Raw genomic sequence first — 16,351 nt, 5'->3', positions numbered from 1 at the left:
TTGATGCTTAGCATGCATTGTGCATGAAGAATGAATGAAATGGGACCAGGGATTTAGCTCAGTGGTGCCACCAGCTGCCTCGCAAGTGCAAGATCCCAAATTTAATCAATAGCACCAAAAAAAAAAAAAAAAAAAGAATGAATGAAATGAAATGAAAACCTCAGCCTGGGGGCCCCCAGATTAGCCCTGTCACTGCCACTGGGGGATGTCAGAATGCTGCTCTAGCACCCTCTGGCTTTGCTTCATAATGAACAATGGTTAATTTTTTTGTGTCTGACTCTGCCAGGTGTTCTACTAAAACTATGTTGTTATTTATGTGGATTATGTTGGCGTTACTGCCATCTTCAGTTTACACAACGTGGACAAAGTAAAGCTAGAACTTGAAATCAGATTTTCTTATCCTGGAACCTGTACTCCTCAACATACAGCTTCCCATAGCCTATGGCCTTGGTTCAGCTCTGGATGAGAAACAGAATCTATCTCTTTGTCTCATCATGTGGAAGAGAGAACCCAAATTCTAGGTTACCTCATCTGCCTCTCTTTTCATACAATGAGCCAAAAGGACATCTTTGTGTTCTAGCTCCCATTCTAGATCCACCTACAAAACACAGATTAAATCAGAAGGAAGTTTCTTCAGGTCAAAGGTGCACAAGTCAGTGGCTAAGCATGGTGCAACCTTCTGGTAACTGGCATCTGGGAGTTTCCGGAGTGATTCTTCCAACTTGGCCTGGTGCTGCTGAAGGAGGCGATCCTTCTGCCCCAGCTCCTTCTGCAACAGAGACAGAACTTTCAGATGTGTAGCAAAACCAGGGATGCTGAACAGTTTGCCATTTACAATGTAATTTCTACTCAAGTAAAGTAGAGCCTCAGAGGGTTGGGCCTTCCTAAAACCATACCAGGAAGACCTGACAAACCATAATAGTCTCACATGGTACAAAGGATTCTTGGAAGGGTAAAGAGGAAAAGAACTACTATTTGTAGAGGACTACTATGTGCCATCTATGCTAGTTAGTTGAACCTAGTACTGATGTTTCCAGACTCCTTAGTCTGTCCCTGCTTTTCCCAGCTGTGCCATCTATTGTTCAGAGATGATGAATCAAGGGACATAAAAGAAAAAGATTTCTTTCCAAAAAACAAGGATGAAAAAGAGAGGAGCAACAGTGACAATTGGGCTGTTCATAAAAGGTCACGTGGAAGTAATTTCTAAATCAGTACTTATTCTTACTTTATATTCTCCCAAGATCCGGTTCCTTTCATCTAGCTTCCTCTGCAGATCCACCTGCAAAGGTAAAAAGGATTCACTGGCGTGGAGGTGTTGGACATCAACCCTCATGACCACTGGAGTTATGTGGGTAATTTAACTGGATACAAAAGGGACAGCACTGTTATGATAGAAACACACAGCAGCAATCCATCTCTCTGGTAAGCTCACTGGACTGTAGAACAATTATTAAGCCTCAGTGTCCTCACAGTAGAAGGAGTTAAGGACCTTCCTTTCCAGCAAATTATGGGCTTTCACCTAGAAATGGAACTGAATCTGATAGAGCATATAAATAATTGCAGACACGGAGGGCAGGAATCCCACAAGCAAGATAAAAGAGATAAGGACAGCAGATCTAATAGAATTTATTTATCATCCTATTTGGCGAGTGGGGTTCTTTGAGGTTAAAGTCCACACATTTAACTCACATTCTGGTTATGCAGCTCATCTTTGTCCATAGTTGCCCTCAGTAGTTCTTGTTTGAGCTGAAGAACAGATGTGTCCTGCTGAGTCAATCTCTGCTGCAAGGCATCCTGGGAGAAGAAGCATATAATTATTGCAGTCTCAAATCAGCCAGTTATTACTAAAAGTTACTAAACCCTTTACCGCGTTTGTAGCATTTGTTCTGGCAAACTGGGAAACAAAAGGAGTATAAGGATCTTGACACCAGGAGCTGAGCAGGGGTTTTCTCTGTCCTCCCGCAAGACAACAGGAACTAAAGGAAAATCCTATTGTCCTATCAAGCTGAGGAAAACCCGATTTTCCCTCCACCTACTATTCATCCCTACCCTGTACTTCATTCCTGACAGCAATGTGCTTAGACAAAGCATGAGAGGCCTCTGGGATCAGATAGACCTAGATTCTAATTTTAAGTATACCACTTCCTACTTTTGTGACACTGACCTTTGACGACACACTCTTCTTCCTCCTACTCTGGCTTTCTCATCTACATCTGGGCATATAAATCCTTAATCTAGTTTAACTCTTTGTCCTTCTACCTCTGTGCCCAGTCCCCATTTCCTAGAGGCATGACCCTATCCCTGCTCCCTGTGCTGCTCATGAGGAATCTCTGGAATCACTCTCACACTGGCTTACAGAGCCATGCTGCTGCCCTGCCGCCATTGGCTTCCAATGCCTCATCTGGACCAGGGCTGCGAGGGCCAGGGATTTAGCTCAGTGGCACCACACCTACCTTACAAAAAATCTGACAGTTGGACCAAGACTGAGATTATACTCCTTCTGCTCAGAAGCATTTTGGACCGATGGTACCTCTTCTCAGTTTCCTAGGATCTTACCAGCTTTAAGCTATCTCTTCCTCAGCTTGGACCCTCTTGTTTCCCACTATGCCTAAGAAAAGGTAGGAAGGCTGTACATACGGGAGGTCAGCTATAACATTATTTCTCTAACAATAGTGACTTCAAATAGAACCTATGGGCTGGGGCTACAGTGCATTTATCCTGAATTTTCTTTCTTCACTGATTGCAAAGAAATAGTGCAAGCAATGGGGAGTGTGGGAGCCCATTCTTAGTTATACTGTCTGCCAAGATAGTACATAACAAAGGAAGTCTAAGATGTCCCTGACACCAGTATTTTAGAGGATTATTTCAAACTTGTACTCCATGAGATGTTAATGAGTTACATGGGACAAAAGCTTTTTCTGTGGCTAATAATTCTAAAGTTTTCAAGGCAACCTTTTTATGATAGAATATACTTTGGAAAAATATTGCTGACTTATACTCTAGGCTTGTTATGAATGGATCTTCAGGGAAGAGGAGAACAGCAATGGCTTTCCTATTTCTAGGTATTTATTGAGGAGACATAATCCTACTTGGGAGAAGCAACATATAATCAAGGTGCTTAGCTAGATCACTGTACTAGCAGAAGATTGGAAAGAACCTAAAATACTATCAACAGGAGGCTGATTAAATACACTATTATACATACGTATGGAATATTATGCAGCTATATAAAGATCTAGGGAGGCCTTTATGAAAGTGAATGATGTCTAAGATATATTGCTAAGAGAAAAAAGAGAAGTATCAAGCTATATTTACAGTATTTTTTACAGGTGGGTAAAAATGTGGATCATTATTAACTATCCCAAAACTAAATAAACTACAATTTAAAAAGATCAGAAAGAGAGAGAGAATATAGAGGTCACACCTCCATGAAGAGAAGTGGCAGCACCATGAGTCATGACTACAGACATACCATAAGCCTCAGCAAAACAGACATTCTGCACATGACTCACTTCTTGCCCACCAGCCCTTTCTTGATCAGTAGCACAGAGCATAATAATGGCCCCCAGCAAATCCCAATAATCCTCCTAGAACCCAACTCTCACTACTCACCAGCAGACTAATCACAGAGACTTTAAAGAATGAAATATCTTCCTTTTTACCTTTATCCCCTGTAAATTTCTGACTTCTTGTTTACATTTCAGCAGTTCTTTCTGCAAACCAAATATAGTTAGATCAGATGGTGGCATCTGGGTTGCTTCAGAAGCATTACCTCATTCTGTCAGCACGAAGACAAAACCCAGTTGACCATTCCATGAAAGACAAACCCTCTCCCGAGGCGGAAAGCAGATGTGGTCTAGTAAAGTAGAAACGCACGACCCACAAAAACGAGAACAAGCCCTATTCTGTTCTTCTTTGAGCACCCTGCTCAGCTATCAGGTAGAGAAGAGCCTCACCAAGGAAGAAGATGCGCCGCACATTCCCACAGGCTTTCCATAGTTAGCAGTCTTCACCAAGAGGAAAACCTAATCATGATCATCTAAAGCCTTTTCACTGAAATATGTATCTACGTATGCCTGACCCAATGGCAACAAATCATTATCTCAGTTTTAATGTTTGGCAAAGGGCTGGAAGGCTTTGGATTTTCCAAGGGACTATTGTTCTTTGTAGACCAAACAAAAGCACATTTGGTCTAATAGTGACATACTGAGTAATCTTCCTTCGCAACAGATGAATTATATCTATGACTTTCACTAGAAAGATTTTAACCCAGATTCTGCTCTCTTCATAAAGCATCATACAAATATTTGTAATTAATATAAAGAAAATGGGGTTTTTTACTTTTTTGGTTTTTGTTGTTGTTGTTGTTGTTTTTCGTTTTGCTTTGTTTTTTGAGACAGGGTCTCACTAGGTAGTTGAGACTGACCTGGAACTCACTATGTAGCCCAGGCTGGTCTCGAACTCACAGTGATCCTCCTGCCTCAGCCTCCCGAGTGCTGGGATTACAGGCATGTGCCACCATGCCCAGCAAAAAAAAAAAGGGTTTTTTTTAAATGTGTGAGACTGGGAATTAAACCTAGAACCTGATGCATGTTAGACAAAGGCAACATCCCATTCTTTTTATTTTATATTTGTTTATTTACTTATTTATTGGCTTGTTTTTTTACTTTTTGGAGAGAAGTTCTCATAATGGCCATGAACTCACTATGTAGCTAAGGTTGGCCTCAAATTCACTTTTTATTTTACTTTGACACAAGGTCAAGTTGCACAGGCTGGCCTTAAACTTTTGATCCACCTGCCACAGCCTTCAGGGTAGCTGAGATTATGGTATGCAACACCACTCCCATCTTTTAAAACAAGATTTTTAATGTGGACTCTAGGGATGGGCTCAAAAATTACTCTATTAGGGCTGACATCATAGCTCAGTGGTAGAGTGCTTGCCTGTATATGCAAGGCTTGAGATTTAATTCACAGTGCCACACACACAAAAAAAGTTATTCTGTTAAAAATTCAGGCTCTGAGTGTGTGTGTATATTACTGGGGAAAAGGTTAGTGGCTTTAATCATACATCAATGGCTCATAAAAATTTGAAACCCTGACCTAAGAGAATTCTGAGAGATACTCATAAAAAACATCACACTAAGGTTCAGCTTTTATTTTTCTTTTTTTGGTACCAGGGATCAAACTTTGGTCCTTGAGCTTGGGAAGCAGGTGGTGGCACCACTGAGCTAAATCCCCAGCCCCAGTTTTTGGGTTCTTTTTTTTTTTTTTTTTTTTTTTTGGTACTGGGGATTGAACTTGGGTCCTTGCACTTGCAAGGCAGGCCACCGAACAGCTGAACTAAATCCCTCACCCTAGTTTTTCTTTTTTAATTAAATATTTTAAACATACAGAAAGGTATGACTAATAATAGACACTAGTTACCCACCACCAAGATTAAAAAGGTGTTACTTATATTTTTTAGGTCCCACTCTTTTGATATTTTGGATGCATTTCTCTCTCTTTCCAATAAAGACATGAGACAAATTCAGGTAATGCTGTAATTCTGCATTCCTTTTCTTTCCCCCAAGGATTGTTCTGAATTTGGTGCATAACATTCCTGTATTTTTTTCAAGTAGTAAAATGTACATGTTCCGACATACCTTTAGGTCTTGATTTTCCTCCATGCTCTGATCCAGACGACTCTGGATTATAATCTGAATATAAACAAAAAAGAAATGCTAGGCATCTATGCTATGAAATTCCAAGGCCATCTATTCAACAAATTATTTATTGAGCACCTACTAGATTTTAACTCTCTATGTTTGGTACAAAGAGGAAACAGTCCTTGCCCTTGCATGGAGGCATACATCCAAAGTCCACTGAACTAAGCTAAAGCTGAGAATGAAGATGTATATGCCAGTGAGCTAACAGGAAGATGAAATATCAATAATAGGAAGATGAAATATCAAGGAGAAGAAGATAGGGCTGGGGAAGGCAATGGGGAATTGATGAAAAGTCTTACGCAGAGGTGTAACAGAATGGAGTTTGCCTTTAAGGTAAATTATTCTTGCTGTTTTATAAAAAAAGAAATTAAAGAAGGATAGAAAAGGAATCAGGGAGGGCCGGATTCAGTGGTGCTGCCACCTGCCTCACAAACGCAAGGTCCCCAGTACCCCCGCAAAAAAAGGAATCAGAGAAACCAGTAAGAAGGCTCACAGAATGCCAAACAAAAGCCTGAATTAAAGTAGTGGCTGTAGGAATGGAGAAAAGTAGATGTACAAGAAAGGATCAGAAAGGATTCAAGAATGATACCTAAATTTCTGTTTGGGGCATTTGGTTACATGAATTTTTGGTGGTTGGGTAGAGGTGAGAAAAACTGTCAAAGTTAGGACTCATTAAAATTGAAATGCTTACAGGACCTACAAGTAGAGATCATTAGCATGTGGCATACACAAATCTAGAACTCCACAGAGAGGGCTAAGCTGGAAATATATATATGGGAAGCAAGAAGGCAGTGGTAAAGATATGCAAGCAGATAATACTGTCCAGGGGACAGATGAGACAGATGAGACAGAGGGCCCCAAGTGGAGTACAGATGAGCACTGTCACTTAAGATGCTAGCAGAAAAGGGAACTGGACATAAACTCCATGAGGGTAGGGTCTAAGATCTGTTTTGTCACTCTCTATCTCTGGTACCTTGAAACAGTGCCTACCACAGAGTCAGCACACAATAAGCACCTGTTGATCAAATTGAAGAAGTATACAAAATGTAAGATGATGACCTGATTAAAATACAGGCAAATGAAATGAATAGGCACTTCTAGAAAGAAAAAGTAAAAATGGCCAACAAGTACATGAAAAAAATGTTCAACATCTTTAGTCATTAGGGAAATGCAAATCAAAACAACTTTGAAATTCCATCATATCTCAGACAGAGTGGGTATCATTAAGAACACAAAAAACAACAAATGCTGGTGAGGAGGGAGCAGGGGAAAATAATTCTCCTACACTGTTGGTAGGTAAACTATTATGGCCGCTATAGATATCAGTGAAAGCTAGAGGCACACATGTAAACCCAGCATTCAGGAAGCTGAGGGAGTCAGATCACCATGAGTTCAAGGCCAGCCTGGGATACATGATGAGTTCAAGAAAGGGCAGGGGATTTACCCCAGTGGCATCATGCCTACCTCGCAAGTGCAAGGTTGTGAGTTCAATCCCCAGTACCCAAAAAACTAAACAAAACAAAAAACAATGTCAAACATAGTGAGTTCAGACCAACTTGAACTATGTAGTAAGACACTGATTTAATTTAGCTCAGTGGTGCCTCCGCCTGCCTCACAAGCACAAGGTCCTGAGTGCTCGCTTCAGGAGCACATATACAAGCACAAGGTCCTGAGTTCATCCCAGTATGGGGGTGGGTGGGTGCAGCGATTTACCTCAATGGTGCTGCTGCCTGCCTCACAAGCAGACACTCCAAAGTTCAATCCCTGGTACCAAAAAGAAAAAAGAAAAAAAGGAAAACCTAACCCTCCTCCAAAATATGAGCACAGACATTAATCAAAACAACTAAAAACAGGGCCAGAAATTTAGCTCAGTGACATCATGCCTCCCTTACAAGCAAGAGGTCCTGAGTTCAATCCCCAGTACCAAAAAAAAAAAGAAAGAAAAAAGTAAATCACTGAGGCCAGGGATTTAGCTCAATGGTTCTGCCACATGCCTTACAAGTGCAAGGGCCCAAGTTGGATCCCTGGCACCAAACAAACAAACAAAAAAACCCAGCAAAGAATAAAATAGGTGTGGTGGTGCACACTTGTAATCTCAGCACTTCAGAGGCCTCAAGCTCAAGGGCATCTTGGGCTACATAATAAGTTCAAGGCCAGCCTAAACTATGTAAACCCTGTCTCAAAAAAAAAAAAAATTAAAAAGAGTTGGATTCAAGAAAAGAGCATTTCAAGAAGTTATGGTCAGTAGAGTCAAATGCTAAAAATAAATTGAATACATAAAGTAGATAAAGAGTTTGGTTACAAAAGATGGAGCTCACCAGCTGTTCTTCAGGATTGACTCCAGGTTCACAGAGGGCCAGAGGCCTCTCCTGTTCATCTTCAGGTAAGGATCCATTGAGCAGTAAGGCCTGAATAATCACAAAAGCAGAAAGGAACTTCACTCTGTATCAGATGACTAGGTCCAGAGTTGGGCTTGGTAAAATTCACCCCAGATTAAACACAATCTGGCTTCCTCTAGAAATCTCCTTGGTAACTTGCAACTGCTTCTGTTGGAACTACTGTAGCTCCTTTTGTCCAGTCCATGCTTTAGAACTTTTTCATCCCCCTGCACACACATTAAACCTCTGCCCCACAGTTCCGGGTCCCCAGAAGAAAATCTAAAAACCACCTACTTCTCAGAAGCAACAGAACATATTTCAGACTAGAAATGTTCTAACTAAATTTTACCCGCTGGAAAGCAGTGCAGATCTATCCTGGCTTGATTGGGCACTGTGGCACAGGTCTCTGATACCAGCACTCCAGAGGCTGAGGCAGGAAGACCCCCATGAGTTCGATGCCAGCCTGGGCTACGTAATGAATTCAAAACCAGCTTAAACTACATAACGAGACTATCTCACACACACATAAAAAAAAGAAATAAAGAAAGAAAGAAAAAGCTAGCCTAACAAAGTATATTATATATGATACAGCTTTTTTGTTTTGTTTTTTTCTTGTATTTACAGTGCTAGGCATGGAACCCAGGGCCTTGAACATTATAGGTAAGCACTCTACCACTGACTTATACCCTGAATCTCAGAAAAGTTAATTATGGTGAATTATTTGAAATATATTAAGAACAATGACTTGGGATGATTTGCTTTTTGTTTAATAATACTGCATTATTATTACTTTGGTACTGGGGATTGAACTCAAGACCTTGCACCTGTGACGAAGGCTGTGGAACCACTGAGCTAAATCCCTGGCCCAATAATTCTGCATTTTTACTCCCTATGATAAACTGAATAAAGCAAGAAGAAAAACATCTTTGAGAGATGCCCTCTTTCATTTCACCCCCAGGCTCTGTTCTCATCAGAATATTAGTAGGTCTTGAAGGGGCTAAGCAGATTTACCTTGAAGCTAAGGAAACTCTAACTTGAACCCACTGTGCACACTGCCTCTCCCAAGATCCTCTATCTAATACAGTGTTTGTACTTTGTAATGTTATTCTTAAAACTGTATACTTTGGAATCCCAAAAACTTGGATCTGTCCTTCCAGGTAGGTAATCATGAGACCTATCAGATCGGTGAAAGACTGAAAAATGTGTCTATTTTACATCACAATTCCATTCAGTTTAAGGGAAGAGATACAAAGATTAAATCTTGTTTCAATAAAAATGACACAAATTCTTCATAAATGTTAAAAAAAAGATTGCTTTAAAGCCAGGCATGATGCATGCCTGTAATTCCAGTATTCTGGGAGGCTGAACCAGAAGGATCACAAATTCACACCCAGCCTGGGCAACTTAGCAAGATCCTGTCTCAAAATTAAAAAAAAAAAAAATTGCGGGGGGTGCGTGCCAGGGATCAAACTTGTGACCTTGCACTTGCAAGGCAGGCAGCAGTACCAGTGAGCTAAATCCCCAACCCATCAAAATAAAAAAGTTTTGAGGACTTTTTTTTTTTTTTAAGTCTTCATACCAGGGATCAAACTAGGTGCAGTGCCACTGAACTAAATCCCTGGACCTTTGAGGGTGTTTTCTGAGACATAGTCTCACTGTGCACTCCAGGCTGGCCTTGAACTCCCTATATAGCCTAAGCTAGCCTCAAACTTGCAGTAATCCTCCCATCTCAGCCTTCCCAGTTCTGGGATAACAGGTGTGTGCCACCATACCCATTTCCTTCAAAATAAAATTTTAAAAGTGGATAAGAGTACATAGTTCAGTGAAAAAGTCCTAGGTTCAATCCCCAAAATCTCAAAAAAGAAAAATCCAGCCAACAGTTCATCTACTAAACACTAATAATAATTTTAATAATCTGATTATCGGAGTCACGGCCAAAGGTATAGACATGTATATGACTCTACAGAGTTGCAGGAAGGTAAGGGAGAGCAAGTTTACAGAAATCGTGACTTTAATGGCAAATGGTTCAACAAACCCTAAATGAGGCATACTAATAAGTCAGAAATCCTGCATGTGGCTTAGCATGCAACTTGTTCAAGACTGAAAGAGTTAAGAGGCCTGTGGATGCTGTGAGTTCTTTTGTATTCCACTATAGAGCTGAATTCTCATTGTAATCATGTGGTTGTGAATTAAAACTCCTCTCTCTGCAGGGAATATAAAGGTGCTGACTTTCTGCCTGTTTTCTTTTCTGTTTCATCTGCCATCAAATTTCTCCCAGACCAAGAAATACAAACCAAACTAAGAGCCAAAATGATGGATATATATGCTCATATAATGCAAATATTCATGTGAAAAACCTGGTTGGGTATAATCCCAAAGTTTTCACGGAATTTTCCTATTAAAATACAGCAAAAAGAAAAAAAAAAGAATCCATTTAGGCATTCTTCAATGAGGCAGAAAGGGGATTTCAAAGACCTCACGAGCCAGACAATTATTTTTAAAATCAGAGTAAATGTTGGGGAAAACCACCACTTTAGGAATGTTTAGGCAGTTCCTACAGCATAAATTATGCAAATTGTTTTCCCAATGCACCAATCTCCTTTCTTGTTTAGGAACCTTTTGTGTCTCCTCCCTGTTGCTGGCTGGCTAGAAGCAAGCCCTCCGTCGCCTGCCGGCTGCCAGAACCACACACATAAAGTGGGCTTTGTTTACATGCCCATAAATATTTCACAACTCTGAAGCAGTGCAGTTCCCAGCATAAACAGGAAGGAATATTCCTAAGCAATTTCAGGGTCATCAGCACACTACAAGGACTCCCCAAACAGAGAGAATCACACAAAGACATAGGATTGAGGGGGTCATTCGGGGTGGGAACTATGTCGAGTGGGTCAACTAGTCTCGGGGCAAATCGCTGAGCTGACACAGGTACAGGAAAAGTGGAGGGCTTTGTTGTTTTAAGAAAAACCTCTTCTACCTGATCATTACGCCCCGCAATCACTTGCAAATACATTACGTGTGAGCTAAATCATTAACTAGACTCAAATGGAAACCTGGCGGCACTACTGGCTCTTCCACCTTTCCAGCTGGAGAATTACTTGGAGAAAATTCCGACTATTCACAGTACTATTCTTCGCTGAAAGCTGCAATTTCCAAGTCTGCAACAGCAGAAAAGAGAGAAACCTACCTGTGAAGCAAAGACAGACTATGGGTTTGATAGGGGGAGGTAATGGCTTATAAACTAGCAGTAATCCCAACAGCTATACTATAAACAACAGTCCACAAACTCCACTTAAAGCACACATGTAAGGAGTTTTTGCTCTTTGTGTACTGTACTAATTCCTCATTCAACTCTGGTCTCATACAAAACTAAAAGCAGCTTTTCAATTGACAAAAATAATAATCAGCTGGTACACTAAGGACAAACTACAAGGCAAAGAGCTACCTGTAGTCCTGATATCATTTTCTTTGCTTCCTCCATTTCTTTTTCTAAATGTTCTTGTTGTTCCAACAGCTGTTCTTCCCATGAGGTCTCCAGATAGGTTCCAGGGCTCCCTGGCTGCCAGTCTTGGGATAATGGAGAGTCTATCTCCTCTATAAAATGAAAGGTGGGAGTATAGTTCATGTTGAAGAAAACCGATTTCCGGCAGAAAGCATTCACAGAGTAGTTCACATGTTCAGGTCACCTGCTTTCTGAACCTGTCCTCACAGACAACTGGACTCTCCACCAGATGGGGTTGTGAGGTATAATGAGCTGGAAGTTAACTCTGACTCTGGGCTCAAGGAAGCATCAATCACTCTGCTAGGGAAACCTGTCTTCCTGAACCCTTAAGAAACAGAAGCCTCACCATCAGTCTCGATAGGGGACCCATACATTTTTACTATTAATTCTCTAGACTGCCATTCCGAGAGCCTGATTTTGCCATGTACAAAGAAAAGAAATGTTGGATGCAACAAAAACAAATTCCTATTGGTTCCTCTGGAGGTTTAGGAGGGAGACCATAATTCAATATTCCTTTGATGGCTTTGAGTCATAACTGAATTCCTTTCACACAGAACATTGTGTGAATCACACAGAAAACAAACCAGTAAAAATATACAAAACTGTTTAATACTGCTCTCTGGTTTTATTTCCCTACTTTTAAGGCTTCTTTGCTCTGTTTTCCCTGCCTGCCTTTATCCTAACTATATGGACAGTCTTTGTTTTTGTTTTTGGTACTGGAATCAAACTCAGGACCTTGCACTTGGGAGGCAGGCATTGGGGAGGCACCACTTGAGCTACTTCCATGGCAGCCCTTGTATGGATAATCTTTGAAATGGATTATGGTAATCCTGGATACCAAAAAAAAAAAAAAAGCGTTATGGAATACAGGAGGATACAAACTCTTTTAAGTGTCCTCGTAAGAGGATATGATAATTCCTTTAGATTGTGTTGAAGATTAAAAGAAGTAACTTATGGGCTGGGATGTATTTGCCCAGCCTGTACAAGGCCCTGGCTTTAATCCCCAGCACCACAAAACAAACAAAAAAATTATGTGCAGACACTAGAAGCACCTGGCTTAGAGCAGTTACTCAATAAATATCCCTTTCCTCCCTCCCTCCCTAAGGCACAAGGAGTTTGTGAATAACATGACTGACTGTTGGTTCTAAAGCCAGGGCCAAAGAGGAGCACAGTACAAAGAATTCAGCTTTTCTTCTGATAGCTTCAGTTCCATCACAACACTTACGGGTGAATGAAATTCAATCTAACTCTTATGCTTTGATTCTCCCATGCTTCTGTTTATGTAAGAAAAAAAAAATGAGACAAATGAGACAGATTAAGAAGTCTAAACAAAGCGAACTCTTTCCATAGCCCTCATGCCAAGCCTAATGTGGACCTGCTCTCTCCTGTATGTTCTCAGAGACATCTCGGTTTCTACTATGTATTCCTGGTCCCAATTTAAGTTAGGCAAGTATCCAAATTATTTGTATAAGACAAGAATAATAAAACCTGTTTACTTGATGGGACCAGGGATTTAGCTCAGGGTTTCTACTGCCTGCTTCACAAGCACAAGGAACTAAGTTCAATCTCCAGTGCCAAAAACCTAAATAAAATTTTTTTAAAAAAATTGTTTACTTGAGCAAGGCTTCTAATTATCCCAAAGTCATTTTCTAATTCACAGGCAGCCAGCTGTCTATGCTGCTACATGATTCTTGACAGCTAAGACACCAGAAAGGACACTCTATAAGAGGATAAGAACATTAATTGGTTCCAAGGCATTAGAGTACAGACCATGGAGAGGAGTGAGACCAGGGAGCTTAGGGACAGATAGTCAGGACCTCCAAATTCTCCTGGTAAGGGTCACTCCCTGACCCAACGAAGGCAGGAAGACATTACCTGTTCTGTTCTCTATTCCATCTGAGGGAATAATCACAAAATCTGCCTTTTCTTCCGCCTGGGTTATAATGGATTCACTCTTTGCACTGTGGATTGGACTGGGTGAAGTCAGGCTGTGATCAAAGAAAAAGGAAGAGATACAAACATTATTTTAGAAGCTAACTTTCATAATTTATCTTAGAGACATGCTCTTATTCATCTTACTCCAAATACCGCAATACCTAACCCACAGTAAGAACACATTCTGTTGTAAATCAACATATGAATGAGTAACACAGGCCTAGGAAGACTTTTCCACAATAAATCTGTCTTTAAGCATAATTGAGAAGAGAATTATCAGAAGAATAGGTATTCTAGTATTTAAAGAACTTTAAGTTTCATTTGTTGTTTTTTTACTTTCCACTACCTCTACTACCACCATCAACAGTACCCTGTTCAGATACTGGTGCCAGTATGTGTCTTAAAAGCTTTTGGATCTGGAAGAAAATCCTATTTCCAACACCCTGATCTCTAAATACAAGAGTACCAGCAGAGTGATCACAGATCAGTTCTAGGCTGATTCCAAAGAGGGGACAGAGTGAGGACAGATCAGGGGTAAAAATAGAGTGTATACAGTGCCAGGCAAGGAAGGGGGCAGTAATCTATCAACAATTAATCCAGAACACGATAAGGGTAATATGTCAAAAAGAAGAAAGACCTGCTTGGGATAGTAAAGGTTTACTGGATTTACTCCCATCAGAAACTTATTTGTATTTCTGCCACAATATGTTCAAGTTGTCATCAACAACTCTTAAGTTCTGATGTAACTACTAGTCTTGGGAGGAACTATTCAGATTTTCAGGGAAATGTGACTTTAAATCTCTGGAACAACAGCAAATCAATAAGACAAGGTGGGAACGTGGAGCTGATGCTTCTCTGATAAGGATAAAGGGAGTCTGAAGAGCCATTTCTTTTTGAGTTGCATCTTGAGAATATCAGGAATGAAAGAATCTCAGGGTCTGAAGGGTCTGCAGACCCAGCCCCCCTCTTAGGCATTCTTTCCAAATCCATCACCCAGACAACAGTCAAAGTGTCTAGGATTCACTGACCCACTTAATGTGCCCCTGAAGTCTCCCAGACTAATCCTCACAACATCGATCAGGAGTTAACATTTCATCTTCCTAGAAACCAGCAAAAAACAAGAGCCAAACACGGGAAAGACCCAGAGATTTCAAAACCTGTGAAGAAGCCTGAGAACGAATGTCTCATTCTCCTTGATGTCCACAGTTGAGGAGCTTTGGTTGGAATGACCTCAATCAATACTCTGTTCTCTTCCTTCTTAGAACTACAGGAAAAAAGTAAGGCATTGTGTTACTTCAAGCTTTAAAAAGTTGCTAAACCATATTTATAGATCCTTAACTCAAACAGATCAAAGAGATGAGAGGTGATAAGAAGTGGTATTCAGAAATGGTAAGCAGTTTCTAGAACGCTCTTATCCATCTTTTACCACTTAGGCATTCTGATTTCCAGGCCAACATGAATTAGCTGCTGGAAAAGCTACTGTCTAAGAATACTTTGTCATTTATAAGGAGAACAGATTTATGACCTCTCAGGCCTCACCATTTACATCTTGCAGAAATGGAAATCTAGGTGCAGAAAGAAGCCTATAACTGCTGCTCCTCTTTGAGTAAGAGACATCACTTTCTCAGCTGACAAAGTGCTATGGATGACATGTTCCATCGCCTGCATTTGGCTGGACCACAGAAGGTATGTGCGAGACAAAGGTGGGGAAGGTGTAGTGTGAACCTAGGACACTGGAAAACTGCTTTCCTAAAAGCACAGACGCATGCCCAGCTCCACCTCTTTCCTCCTAAGAAAGCTGTCTCCCATATAAGGGCAGAAGGAGGCGGATGTCTGGATACCCAGCCCCACTGGGGGAGTGGCAGAGCAGCCAAAGGAAAACAACATTTCTCTTTCTTGAATTGAAGCTGCCAGGGTGAGGCCACTGAGGTAACACCAGGAATCTAGATGGCCAAGTAAAAAGATGAAGGACCCAAAGAGAAAAATCCTGAGGCAACATGCTGCTTCCCTCAGTATCTCCTGGAAGAGGAAAGTCAATCCTCTGCCTTGGGGCAGAGAAAAGTGTTTTAATGCTAATTGATTCTAAGACTTGGGTCCCTCCCTTCTGTGTAAAAGGCCTGTTTTATAAGCAAATAATCCCTCATCTGCCATCATAATCCACTGTGAGGGCAAAGAACAACCGATTACAAATCTGGCAAATCACTTCGGAATGATACATTTCTTAATTGCCACAGGTCTAGTAACCCTCCCATCTTCATTTATGAGGCAAGCTATCCCTCAGCAAAGATACTTCCAAATTACACTTAAATCAGTATATTTAAACGGGTAAGGGATGTCCCCTCCCTAGCAGAGACACAGGGTAAAAAGCTACTCCTCCTCTAGCTGGCTCCATTCCTAAACCCACCGTATTTTACAGTGATAATCCCCGGCCGACCTCCTGTGCTTCCCAGTGCAGCGCCCCCACGCATCCCCTGTCCAGGGATTCTCCAGTCCCGGCCCTGTCCCACCCATGCCCCCACCTCCAAAGCCAAAGTGGCTTCCGCTCACCATTTGACTTGCGTCCCTCCCATGGTCCCCTCTCGGCTCCGGCTTCAGCAAGCCCGCTTCCTTGGGTGAAGTGGGAGGCTGAGCGTCACATCGCTCCCAATTTCGGGCATGTCTCCCCCAGCGGGGACCCGAAGCACGACTCCACGGATGAGCCCACCAACAGAGAGGCTCGCCCGGATCTCCGGAGAAAGTAGGAAGGGCAGAGGCAGGCACAGGCGTCTCGGCCCCAAAGCTGGGGATGCTCCCGTGTGCCAAGCGCCCTGTCCCGGCAGCTCAGACTCTGCGGC

At 41.4% G+C, this 16,351-nt stretch overlaps 1 protein-coding gene across 7 annotated transcripts in view; it reads right to left on the bottom strand.

The window, feature by feature from the left end:
• Dixdc1 (DIX domain containing 1) overlaps window positions 1–16,351 on the bottom strand; it is a 76,704-nt gene that overhangs the window by 16,807 nt on the left and 43,546 nt on the right. For 5 of the 7 annotated variants that reach the window (XM_010610686.3, XM_010610688.3, XM_010610689.3 and 2 more), the window contains 9 exons: window positions 13,458–13,570; window positions 11,526–11,674; window positions 8,024–8,113; window positions 5,643–5,696; window positions 3,663–3,713; window positions 1,690–1,794; window positions 1,226–1,279; window positions 677–769; window positions 527–598 (listed from right to left, as the gene is read on the bottom strand). In XM_010610686.3, coding sequence (XP_010608988.1) covers window positions 527–598; window positions 677–769; window positions 1,226–1,279; window positions 1,690–1,794; window positions 3,663–3,713; window positions 5,643–5,696; window positions 8,024–8,113; window positions 11,526–11,674; window positions 13,458–13,570 — 781 coding nt within the window. Of the gene's footprint in view, window positions 1–526; window positions 599–676; window positions 770–1,225; window positions 1,280–1,689; window positions 1,795–3,662; window positions 3,714–5,642; window positions 5,697–8,023; window positions 8,114–11,525; window positions 11,675–13,457; window positions 13,571–16,064; window positions 16,346–16,351 lie in introns of those variants that run through there. The other 2 variants (XM_010610693.2, XM_010610690.3) reach the window with 2 other exon arrangements.

This window comes from Fukomys damarensis, unplaced genomic scaffold (genome assembly GCF_012274545.1).
Source record: "Fukomys damarensis isolate Sample0158 unplaced genomic scaffold, DMR_v1.0_HiC HiC_scaffold_16, whole genome shotgun sequence".
NCBI classification, from domain to species: Eukaryota; Metazoa; Chordata; class Mammalia; order Rodentia; family Bathyergidae; genus Fukomys; species Fukomys damarensis.
The sequence above is the reverse complement of the archived record's forward strand: the minus strand, read 5'-3'. Positions and strand labels throughout refer to the sequence as shown.